Source organism: Loxodonta africana, chromosome 2, assembly GCF_030014295.1.
Source record: "Loxodonta africana isolate mLoxAfr1 chromosome 2, mLoxAfr1.hap2, whole genome shotgun sequence".
Lineage (NCBI taxonomy): Eukaryota > Metazoa > Chordata > Mammalia > Proboscidea > Elephantidae > Loxodonta > Loxodonta africana.
This window is the reverse complement of record NC_087343.1, coordinates 135,252,933-135,264,504: the sequence shown is the minus strand read 5'-3', so window position 1 is coordinate 135,264,504 and position 11,572 is coordinate 135,252,933. Positions and strand designations below refer to the sequence as shown.

General features: G+C 43.4%; 1 protein-coding gene across 1 annotated transcript in view; it reads left to right on the top strand.

Moving 5' to 3' along the window:
• Positions 1-9,939: 9,939 nt before the first annotated feature.
• SNX2 (sorting nexin 2) overlaps positions 9,940-11,572 on the top strand; it is a 79,572-nt gene continuing 77,939 nt past the window's right edge. The window contains exon 1 of the mRNA XM_010590414.3: positions 9,940-10,093. Coding sequence (XP_010588716.1) covers positions 9,986-10,093 — 108 coding nt within the window. The 5' untranslated portion in view covers positions 9,940-9,985. The remainder of the gene's footprint in view (positions 10,094-11,572) is intronic.

Here is an 11,572-nt window from a genome sequence, read left to right as displayed (position 1 = left end):
TATATACATACACACGTCATAATGTCTGTCTGAACTTGTTAATGTCCTCAAAAGGATGTGTGATGGGACAAAAATTAATATGTGTCTACAACATTCACCATGGCTTCCCCCAGAGAGGTGAGAGCTGTGGGTCATTTCTCTTGGGAAAGTAGTGAGAGTGGAACACAAACTACTCTTCCATGCCCAAGGGGCATGAGTCACTGGAGCCTCTAGTGCCATAACAACTGGCAGACTGGAGTTGAGACCAGCTACAAAATTTGTGGGGCCCAGTATAAAATGAAAATGTGGGGGGCCTTGTTCAAAAATTGTGAATATCAAGATGACTGCAGCAGAGCATTAAACCAAGCATGGAGCCTTTCTAAGTATAGGGCTCTGTGTGACTGCACAGGGCATAAACTCATGAATCCACCATAGCTTTAGTAATGGGCTTACGGACACTTCTGGCAGGGGAGGTGAGGAGCAGATAGGCAGCAGGAAAACATGACTCAGAATGTCACAGCTCCAAACATGGGGTGAAGTGTTTGTGTCTTGTTTTGTTTTCTCAGGGAGCATTTAGGAGTGGGAGAGGCACAGGAGCAGTTTTCAATATGAGGGGAAAAAAAGATTGGGGGGAACAATACGGATTTTTAGTTTAAGTTGCTGTGCTATTCATGTCCCCCTTTCTGATGTTCAAGAAAAATGAAGAGACAGTCATTTTGAAAGGCCTTTGTAGTCTGTGGGTTATTGCTTCCACGCAGGTATAGAGGGTCACAACTCTATAGCCATTTCACAGCTATTAGTAGTATCCCTGCTTAGGGGACTGCTAACACTTAAATAGTCATTAAACTCATTTTTTTTTTTTTTATTAACTTTTATTGAGCTTCAAGTGAATGTTTACAAATCCAATCAGTCTGTCACATATAAGTTTACATACATCTCACTCCCTACTCCCACTTGCTCTCCCCTTCTTGAGTCAGCCCTTTCAGTCTCTCCTTTCTTGACAATTTTGCCGGCTTCCCTCTCTCTCTATCCTCCCATCCCCCCTCCAGACAAGAGTTGCCAACACAATCTCAAGTGTCCACCTGATATAATTAGCTCACTCTTCATCAGCGTCTCTCTCCCACCCGCTGACCAGTCCCTTTCATGTCTGATGAGTTGTCTTCGGGGATGGTTCCTGTCCTGTGCCAGCAGAAGGTCTGGGGAGCATGGCCGCCCGGATTCCTCTAGTCTCAGTCAGACCATTAAGTTTGGTCTTTTTATGAGAATTTGGGGTCTGTATCCCACTGATCTCCTGCTCCCTCAGGGGTCCTCTGCTGTGCTCCCTGTCAGGGCAGTCATCAATTGTGGCCGGGCACCAACTAGTTCTTCTGGTCTCAGGATGATGTAGGTCTCTGGTTCATGTGGCCCTTTCTGTCTCTTGGGCTCTTAGTTGTCGTGTGGCCTTGGTGTTCTTCATTTTCCTTTGCTCCAGGTGGGTTGAGACCAATGGATGCATCTTAGATGGCCGCTTGTTAGCATTTAAGACCCCAGACGCCACATTTCAAAGTGGGATGCAGAATGATTTCATAATAGAATTATTTTGCCAATTGACTTAGAAGTCCCCGCAAACCATGTTCCCCAGACCCCTGCCCTTGCTCCGCTGACCTTTGAAGCATTCATTTTATCCTGGAAACTTCTTTGCTTTTGGTCCAGTCCAATTGAGCTGACCTTCCATGTATTGAGTGTTGTCTTTCCCTTCACCTAAAGCAGTTCTTATCTACTGATTAATCAATAAAAAACCCTCTCCCACCCTCCCTCCCTCCCCCCCTCGTAACCACAAAAGTATGTGTTCTTCTCAGGTTTACTATTTCTCAAGATCTTATAATAGTGGTCTTATACAATATTTGTCCTTTTGCCTCTGACTAATTTCGCTCAGCATAATGCCTTCCAGGTTCCTCCATGTTATGAAATGTTTCACAGATTCGTCACTGTTCTTTATCGATGCATAGTATTCCATTGTGTGAATATACCACAATTTATTTACCCATTCATCCGTTGATGGACACCTTGGTTGCTTCCAACTTTTTGCTATTGTAAACAGAGCTCATTTGTTTTTATTTATTGCTTGTGATGAAGAGAACACTATGACTGAATCTTTTTTATTTCTCTCTCTTTATTCTTCTTCTTTCCTTTCTTAAAGAATATAAAGTCCTTCATTCATCTTTTAATAAAAAGCCTAAGTATTTTCATTTTATGATAGCAGATCATACTCATTTAAGCAGCCAACTAATTGCTTTTCTCAATATAATTCCCAAGAAGATCATACCCTTTATGCCACTTCACTCACAGAAGCTGTGTTCAAGGATGAGAGCTCCCGAGGCTCTCCCTGGCATGTGCCCTTCCCTCTCTTCCACACCTTTCCATCCATCTTTACCCTTTCACCAAGCAAACACTTGTCCTCACATCATCACTCTTATGGATTGAATTGTATCCCCCAAAAATATGTGTTGTAAATCCTAACCTCTATGCCTGTGGTTATAACACCATTTGGGAATGAGTTTTCTGTTATGTTAATGAAGCAGGATTAGGGCAGGGCGTAACTTGAGTCAGTCTCTTACAAGAGATAAAAAAAGAGCAGATTAGGCGAGAAGACATGGGGGAAGAGAGATGGCAAGCCACCTGAAGACTGCCCAGAAGCAGAAGCTTAGAAGAGGCAAGGATCTTTCTCCAGAGCTGACAGAGAGAGAAAGACTTCCCCTAGAGCCGGCACTCTGAATTCAGACTTCTAGCCTCCTAAACTATGAGAAAATCAATTTCTGTTTGTTAAAGCCACCCACTTGTAGTATTTCTGTTATAGCACCACCAGGTAACTAAGGAAACCCTGGTTAAGCATTCAGCTGCTAGCCCAAAAGTTGGCAGTTCAAATCTACCAGGTGCTCCCTAGAAACCCTATATGGCAGTTCTACTCAGTCCTATAGGGCTGCTATGAGTAGGAATCCACAGGCAATGGGTTTGGCTTTTTTGTTTGTTTGTTTTAGATAACTAAGATAATTACTCTCTTCCCAGAAGGTTCCCTTGGCATCCTTGCCTTGACCGATACTTTGCTTTTCACCAAAAATATAATTCATCTTGGATTCCAAATGCCACTTTTATGGCATCACTTTTTAATACCCTTAAGAAAAAAAAAAAACCCTACTTCTTTGAGATACATCCTACCTGCCATGCCTCCTTATGATTAGAATGTCACAGATTTCTAGTCACTTCTCTCTGTTGAGGGACCTCAATATCCTTACACCCTTGTCCCTTTACCAAGATATCAAACCAATCATCTACCTCCATTCCTGTGCCTAATCTGCTGAGCTGCTGAAGAAAAATCACAGAATTGCAGGGATTATTGTCACCAAAAATGTATGGTTTCTACTTTATTTAAGCCTCCAGTGCCACTTGTCAATCGATGTTATGTCCCTGGCGAATGCTGTCTCCAATTCATCACAAGATCTACCGAAAACACTCTGATCTCCTCATGCCACCTACCCTGTTACTGACCTCTTTTCTCTTAATCTTTCTTTCCCCCCTGCTGGCGGGGAGGGGGGGAAGGAGGTGGGGGGAGAACACTGCTGTTGGGTATGGACATTTTCCATTTCCTGTCCATATATTTACAAATAAGTCTATAATTGCATCCACCCTGTGCTAAACTGATTGCATTAATTCCTCAATTAATGGCCTCCCTTTTTCCACGCCCTGTACTCTGGAGTTTTGTAGTCCATTCCCATTCTTGGCCATGTGACTTCCTTCTGCTAAAGCTTGAAAACGTACTTGCCTGTTTCCACCTTCATTTTTGGAATCCTGCCATGGCCTGGAAAAGAAGCCCAGGCTAGCCTCCTAGAGGATAAGAGCCCATGGAGCGGAGCTGAGCTGTCCTAGCCAAAATCATCCAAGTCCAGCCAGCCCCAGGCAATATGTCAGCTGACCACAGATGCATGAGCAAGCTCTAAAACAAGATTAGTCAAACCTGGTCCAGATCAGTAGAACTGCCTAACTGTAGAATCACGAGAAATAACAATGACTGTTGTTTTTAACCACAAAGTCTTGGAATGGTTTGTTATACAGAAATAGCTAAGACAAATTCTCCTTCCCATCTTTTTATGCTTAGAGGAAGAAGTATCCCTTCTCTTTTTTAGGGCAAATCTCTCCACTTTTTTTTTTTATTCCATTATTGCCCATATACTTCCAGATCTCATCTTTTTGATTGTGCAGTGGGTAAGTGCTCAGCTACTAACCAAAAGGTTGGTAGATGGAACCCACTACCAACTCTATGGGAGAAAGATTTGGCAGTTTGCTTCTTAAAGATTTAAAGCCTTGGAAACCCTATGGGCAGTTCTACTCTGTCCTGTACAGTCACCATGAGTCAGAATTGACTCAACAGCAATGGGCTTGGTTTTTCTTATTAATACAGTATTTTCAACCTTTTACTTTCTTTTGACAGAGTAGAGCTGCCCCATAGGGTTTCCTAGACTGTAGTCTTTATAGGAGCAGATCACCAGGTCTCTTTCCCACAGAGCCACTCATGGGTTCAAACCACCAATCTTTCGGTTGACAACCAAGTGCTCTAATCATTGTGCCACCAGGGCTCCTCCTTCAAATCTCTCCCATTAAAATAAATACTTAGGGGACACTGACCTTCTCTTTAGGGTGATGGAAAATTTCAGGAATGGTGATGTCTGAACAGCACAATGATATTTATATAACTAAACTACACATGTAAAAAAAAATTAAAATACACGGTGGCACATGTAAAGATTGCTGAAATGGAAAATGTTTTGTAACCTATATATTTACCACAATAAAAAAATCCATATGCAAATTGGCATGCATCTACAGATTGGGGATTAAAAATAAAAGTTCATATTCCCCATCAAAATATTAGGCAGTGAAAGAATATATTAAAGTTATAAACCAAACATTTCTAACCTTAAATAGGAGTCCCTGCGGGGCACGAATAGTTAAGCACTTGACTACCAGCCTAAAGGTTGGCGTTCAAATGCATCAAGAGTGGCCTCAGAAGACAGGCCTGGCAACCTGCTTCCGAAAGGTCACAGCTCTGATAACCCTGTGGAGCAGTTCTACTCTGTACACATGGGGTTACCATGAGTCACAATGGCTCAATGGCAACTAACAACAACGACAACCTTAAAAAAAAAAAACAAAAAAACCATAATCCTTTGTCTTTAGCAAGTTACTAATCTGTTTTGTGACTCCTTCCATTTCTATTCCTTGAAAGAATAATCTGTACTTGCCATATCCGTTTTTTGTATTGATTAACTATTCACCATTTTTGGTTATTTTATTAATCTACCCATTTTGTTAATGACAAAAATTCTCTTCTTTGTCCTTTTAGTTTCTTTGTAGCTCTCCTAAATTACTTTTGACTGCCTTTTTTCAGCTTCCCTTATGGTACCCTTCTGTTGCCTGTTTCTTAAATGTTCCTTGGGGTTATGCTTTCCAGACTTTACTTCGGTGCTGTCATGTGCCAGTGGCTTCAAATACCAAATCTATGTCTTCCATTAAGCCTTCTTTCCTGAGCTTCATTTATTCATTAAGAGTATTAATAGGGTGTCTACTTTGTTGAGTGTTAAACACCATGGGGGCTTTCGGTAGGCAGCCTCTAAAATGGCCCCCAATGATCCCTCTTGTTATTCACACCCTTTTATAATTCCTTCCCTTGAATATAGGCATCTAATGAATAGAATACAGCAAAAATGATGAGATGTCACTTCTGAGATTAGGTTACAAAAGACTCTGACTTCCATCTTGTTCACTCTCTATCATTCATTCTTGGTTCTCTCTCACTGTTTTCTCAGCCCTCACTCTGGAGGAAGCAAGCTACTATGTTGTGAGTAAAAGTGCCTTATAGAAAAACCCATATGGTAAGAACTGATGCCCCCAGCCAAGAACCAGCAAGGACTTCAGGCTAGCCAGCAGCCACATGAGTGACAATGCAAGCAGGTTCTCCCACAGTTGAGTCTTGAGATAACTGCAGCCTTGATTGATAATTCAATGGCAGCATTGTCAGAGACTCTGAGTCAGGGGCACTCAGCGGAATTGCACCTGGATTCCTGATAATAAATATTTGTGGTTTTAAGTCACTAAGCTTAGAGATAATTTGTTTCACAGCAATAGATAACGAGTAACAGGGCTACTTAGGATTCAAAGTCAAATAAGAAATGGTCCCTGAGCTTAACAATCTTCTAGTCCATTGGGGTGATATAAAAGTAGCCATGATCACAGTACAAAATGTGTTCGAGAAGGATGCACAGCAAATCATGGCAGCACAGAGAGAAGAAATTTCAGTCATACTTGGAAGGATTCATTCAGCAGATTGTATTTTGTCGCTGAACAAGGAGGCTGAGTCATTTGATGAAAATGAGGAACAAGAGATGGTAGGACAGAAACTTGGGGAGAAAACGAATTTTTAGACTCCCTTTCTGGAAAGAATACTTGAAAAGTTAGAAAAGAAATAATGCTTTCTAGGCAGTGTGGAGAATATACGTGGAGTTAGAGATCATGGATTTATAGTGTGTTCAATCTGACGCTGGGGCTTATTTTTTAAATGCTCTCATCAATCTGGGAAAAGGATTAGAGAAGTTTGTGATTATGTTTGAGATTTCAGAGAAAATGGAACAGAAGCTATGAGCCAAGAAAAAAGAAAAGCTGAGAAAAACAAGACAATTCTTGCGATGCTGGCTCATAAAATTTAGGCTGAGTAAGAAAAGAAGAGACGACCGAAATTGCTAATAGGGTGAAATGCAAGCATTCCTGATCCAACAATCACTAGAGCTAAAGGAGTCAATGCTGTGTTTGGTTTGGCTTAGGTCACATACTCCATTTCTGAGTTGAAGCAGATTTACAACTGAGGGTGGGAGAGGAGTGGTCACCCGGAAGTAAATCCAGGTATGCAAAGAGTAAATGGATGTTATAGTACAGGCCGCTGGTTCCCTCCCACTCCTGCCGTTGTCTCCCTTCTTCCAGGGAATTTTTGGAGTAGGGTGGGTGGGAGGATAACAAGTAGATATCCTGGTCTCTCTTGTAGCTAGGTATGGCCAAAGGACTAATGACTTGGTCAATGGGATGTGAACAGAAGGAGTATGTACAATTTCTGGAACTGTGTCCTTAAAGGGAAGGGGATATTGCTCCATTTCCTTTTATATCCCTTTCTTTGAGCCAACTTTGACCATGAGGAAGAGACTACATCCTATGGAGGGCAGAGCAACACCCTGGATGATTTCATGGAAACTTCGTATCAGCCCTGGTCCTACATGAGGGATAATTAAAATTCCACATTTGTCAAGCCACTGTTCATGTGAGTCTCCATTATTAGCAGCAAGACCTATATTCCAACTGATTTAGATGTTCACTAAAAAAGATAAGCTGGGAATATAAATAACCATAGCGTAAGACAGAAAGTAGTAAGTGGTAAACAGAGGTACAGGTAAAAATTAATGATATTGAAAAGAGACACCTCAAGCCAAGTTGTGAGCTTTCATAATAGGTCAAAATTGCCAACCAGTGACAGACTCCAGATTGTCCATAGGTGACGGCAAGTAGGCCAGGGAAGGTGCCTCTACAGCCAGCTCTTCCAGGCAGGCAGACAGCAGCGGTTCTAGAAAACAACAGTGATGGGAACATGCATCAAACTCACTCAAACATTTTAGCCATGGTGTACATACTTGCAAGGAGCCCTGGTGGCTGCAATGGTTAAATGCTCAACTGCTACTAAAAGGTCAGCAGTTCAAACCCACCAGCTGCTCCAAGGGAGAAAGATGTGGCAGTCTGCTTCTGTAAATATTTTTTCAAAAAATTGCCATCGAGTTGGACTCACAGAGACCCTATAGGACAAAGTAGAACTGTCCCACAGGGTTTCCGAGGCTATAAATCTTTAGAAACAGACTGCCACAGCTTTCTCCCACAGAGCTGCTAGGGGGTTCAAGCCACAGACCCTTCAATTAGCAGCTGAGGGCTTAACCACTGGACTATGTTGTAGGGAAAAAAAAGTCACAGAGTAAAGCAAAAAGAAAGTTTTATTTGGCATATATTCAAAAAGTCAAAAGTGGGAAGTGGACAGCATACTGCCAGAGCTAATGTCTGCCCAAATCCAAGGAAATGTTACAGAATAGACAAAAGTGGGAAAACGGACAAACATGCTGCCACAGCCGTGTCTGTCCAAGTCCAATAAACATTATAGAACCATCAGTATATATTAACGTTACAAATGAGCAAAACCATTGAAAGCTTCACCTTTTCACAGATTGGCTAGAAACTGTGATCCTACATTTTGAATAGTCTTTCTTAACAATCATTGGTACAGGTTTCAGTAATGATAGTCAGGAAGGTCTTCATTGGTCCAAAAATTTTCTACTCACTAAATGCTAATAGAAAAAAATAAGAGTGGAACGTCTTTTGTATTCTGGTTGATTGGCTTATGTGAAAGGTTTCCTAAAAGATATTTTCCAAGATTAACCTAGCTATTGTCTTTACACCTCAGGGCCCAGTTGATGTGTCCTTGTGAGTCCTTGTGAGCTCCTGTGAAACCAGCTCCAGCTGACTCATATTCTCTGTGCTCAAGAACAGGGAATAATGATTCCAATATTATTTTCTAAATCAGCTACCAGGGCTCCTTCCGGTAAAGGTTACAGCCTTGGAAACCCTATAGGGCAGTTCTATTCTATCCTATAGTGTTCTGAGTCACAATCAAATCAACGACAATGGGTTTGGTTTTTGGTTTTACATTACTTGCAATGATGCTTCTTGATTATAATAATCATAGAAACTTAAAAATTTAAGGATTCAAGAAATCCTAGCAAAGAGAGAAACTTTCTGCTCCAATCCTTTTTTTTTTTTTTAATTAATTCCAAAGAGGCTGAGGCAGTTCTGCACTAGACAGTAAAGCTCCCAGTCCAGAGAAAGAAGGCTGACAGTTCGTACTCAGTTTGTAAAAAGTCCTGTGAGGCTTTTTCTTTTTTACCTTCAGCACAATTATAACCCCAGGTTGCTATTTGCATGCCCACTTTTATTTTTTCAAGAACATAAATAGCAATTTCTAGCTTTTGTAGTACTTTAACATATTTTATTTCATGTTGACAATAATGCTGTGCAGTGATTATTGGAGCTCAACGTCTTCAAGGGACCTTCCCACAGTGCTCTTACCAGTCATCAGCTGGTTTTCCTAATTGTTGCTTACCTAGGCTCTCTGACCCTTATTGAGGAAAAACACGTGTTTCAGTATGAAATCAGAGCAAACCTCAGACAACAAATTATTCAGGGTTCTTTTAAACTGCACTGTCCAATACGTAGCCATTCACCACATGTAGCTTTTTAAACTTAATTAAAATTAAAAACTTAGTGCCTCAGTCACACCAGCCACATTTCGACTGCTCAGCGGCCACACATGGCCAGTGACTACTGCACTGGACACCGCAGATATAGAACATTTCTATCAATACATAAAGTTCTATTTGAAGAGCTGGAGAGACTTGAAAGAGAGTATGTAACTTTCTTCCACAAATACTCAACCCTGACCTCAAGCTACGTATAACCCAAGCCCCAAAACTGTTGGTCCTCAAGCTCCTCCACTGCCTAAAAGAGATCTTAAAACTGCTGGTGCCAAGAGAAATCGCTTGGCCTAGTCCTGCTAAGGTGATGTGGTGATAAAAGTGCAAGATTCTCCCACAAAAGTCCGTACGGCAAGTTGGCGGTAGGAAAGAAGCTCCACCCGGGCCGCCTACTTTAACAGACCTTGAACCAGACACCGAGGTCTACCGTGGAGGTAAAGCGAAGGGGCGGGGCCGAGCGCGGCGCGGTCGGGGCGGGCACCGTCACGAGGACGGGGCGGGGCTCAGCGCGGCTGGGAGGGGCCGTGAGAGGCGGGTCCGGGAGGTGCGGAGCCGGCCGGCCGCGCGCGAGCCAGCCTTGCGTGCTCACGTGACAGGCCCGCGAGGCCCAGCTCGCGCAGTCTTCTGGACTAGCGAAGATGGCGGCGGAGAGGGAGCCTCCTCCGCTGGGGGACGGGAAGCCCACGGACTTTGAAGAGCTGGACGACGGAGAGGACCTGTTCACTAGCACTGTCTCCACCCTGGAGGTGAGACTGCGCGTCACCGTGGGTGCTGAGCTCCGCCGTTGCCGCGTGTATCCCCCCTTAGTTGCCTTTCCCCTCCCCTGACGTCTCTCCCCACCCCCCGGGTTTGCACGGACCTGGTCGGGCGACACCTGTGACGCGGGCCTCACGTTGGGTACCTGTCAGTGGGCTGGAGCTGAATGGGACGGCGAGGACTCCTCCTCAGGAGAACAGCCTGTGGGTGGGGGTTGGGGGGGGGCCCGACCTAATCCTCTGAGCTGCCGGGACCAGACTGTATCGCAGCGCCCTTTCCCCGCTCAGGGGCCTTTCTTGTGTCACTTGCACTGCACCTCCTTCCAGGCAGAGATCTTGCCCCGGGTCCCAGCAAACCTCACCTTGCACCTCGGGGGCCTCTGCAGCACTTTGGAGACGTGCTTGCTTTTCCCTTCCCATGGGAGGGGGTGCCCCCGAAAGGAGAGAGGAATAAAGTGAGCGCTGAATGGCCAAGGATCTGTAGAGAGCGTATAGATGCACTTTTCACAGTCTTGGCCCTTCATGGACTGCTAACCCAGTACCCAGTGCCGTCGAGTCGACTCATAGCAACCCTATAGGACTGCTAGTTCCCCTTAAGGGAGGTGCCTCTGTTGTGGACTATTAAGTAGGTAAATGTATTTGCCCATTTGCATCTTCTTTAGATCCTAGACTTTATAGGGGCCATGGTGTTTTTAAAATATAAAGTTGAAGGAGAGCGTATTCCTGGAAACTTGGGGTTTTTTTTTTTTTTTGTATGTTACCAGGGAGAAATAAAAACAGATCCCCACCCCCTTTTCCTCTCTTCTCGCATGGTCAGCGATCTCTCAAAATGAGTGTTCCTGTTTTTGTCAAAGGAAGCACCCTCTATGAACCTCACTGTGTTAGACCTTAGGAGCTATGGCTGCTAACCGAAAAAAGCCTCAGTTCGAATCCACCAACCGCTTCTTGGAAACCCTATGGGGCAGTTCTACCCTGCCCTATAGTGTTGCTGTAATGAGTTGGAATCGACTCGACGGGAACGGATTAATTTAGGTTTTTTTTTTTTTTTTTTGTATATTTATTTCACTTTTGAACTGCATTCGATGAGAGCGCACTGTCCTCACAGTAATTGTTACTTACTGTATGTGTATTAAAATGTAAGCAAATTTCCCAGAGGGTTGTTTACCTTGGACTGTACCTCCTTATAAAGTGCTTTATTAGTAAGCTTTCTTGGTTTGCTAAACTCTGGACCAAATCCGTAGGAAATTACTGTAAAATATCTGTTGGCTGAAATTCAGTTAACTGGTAGCTGGGAACTTCCCGGAACCGTTTTCGGCACTGAGCACATTCTGGTAGTCCTATGTACAGGTTTCCTTCCAAATCCCACCACCCCTCAGATAGGCTTCTTGGGGCCAGGGGTAGTGCCTTGATCACCTTTGTGTTTCTCACAGAATCTTGAACATTTGGATTTAGTTAATGTTTGCTGCATTG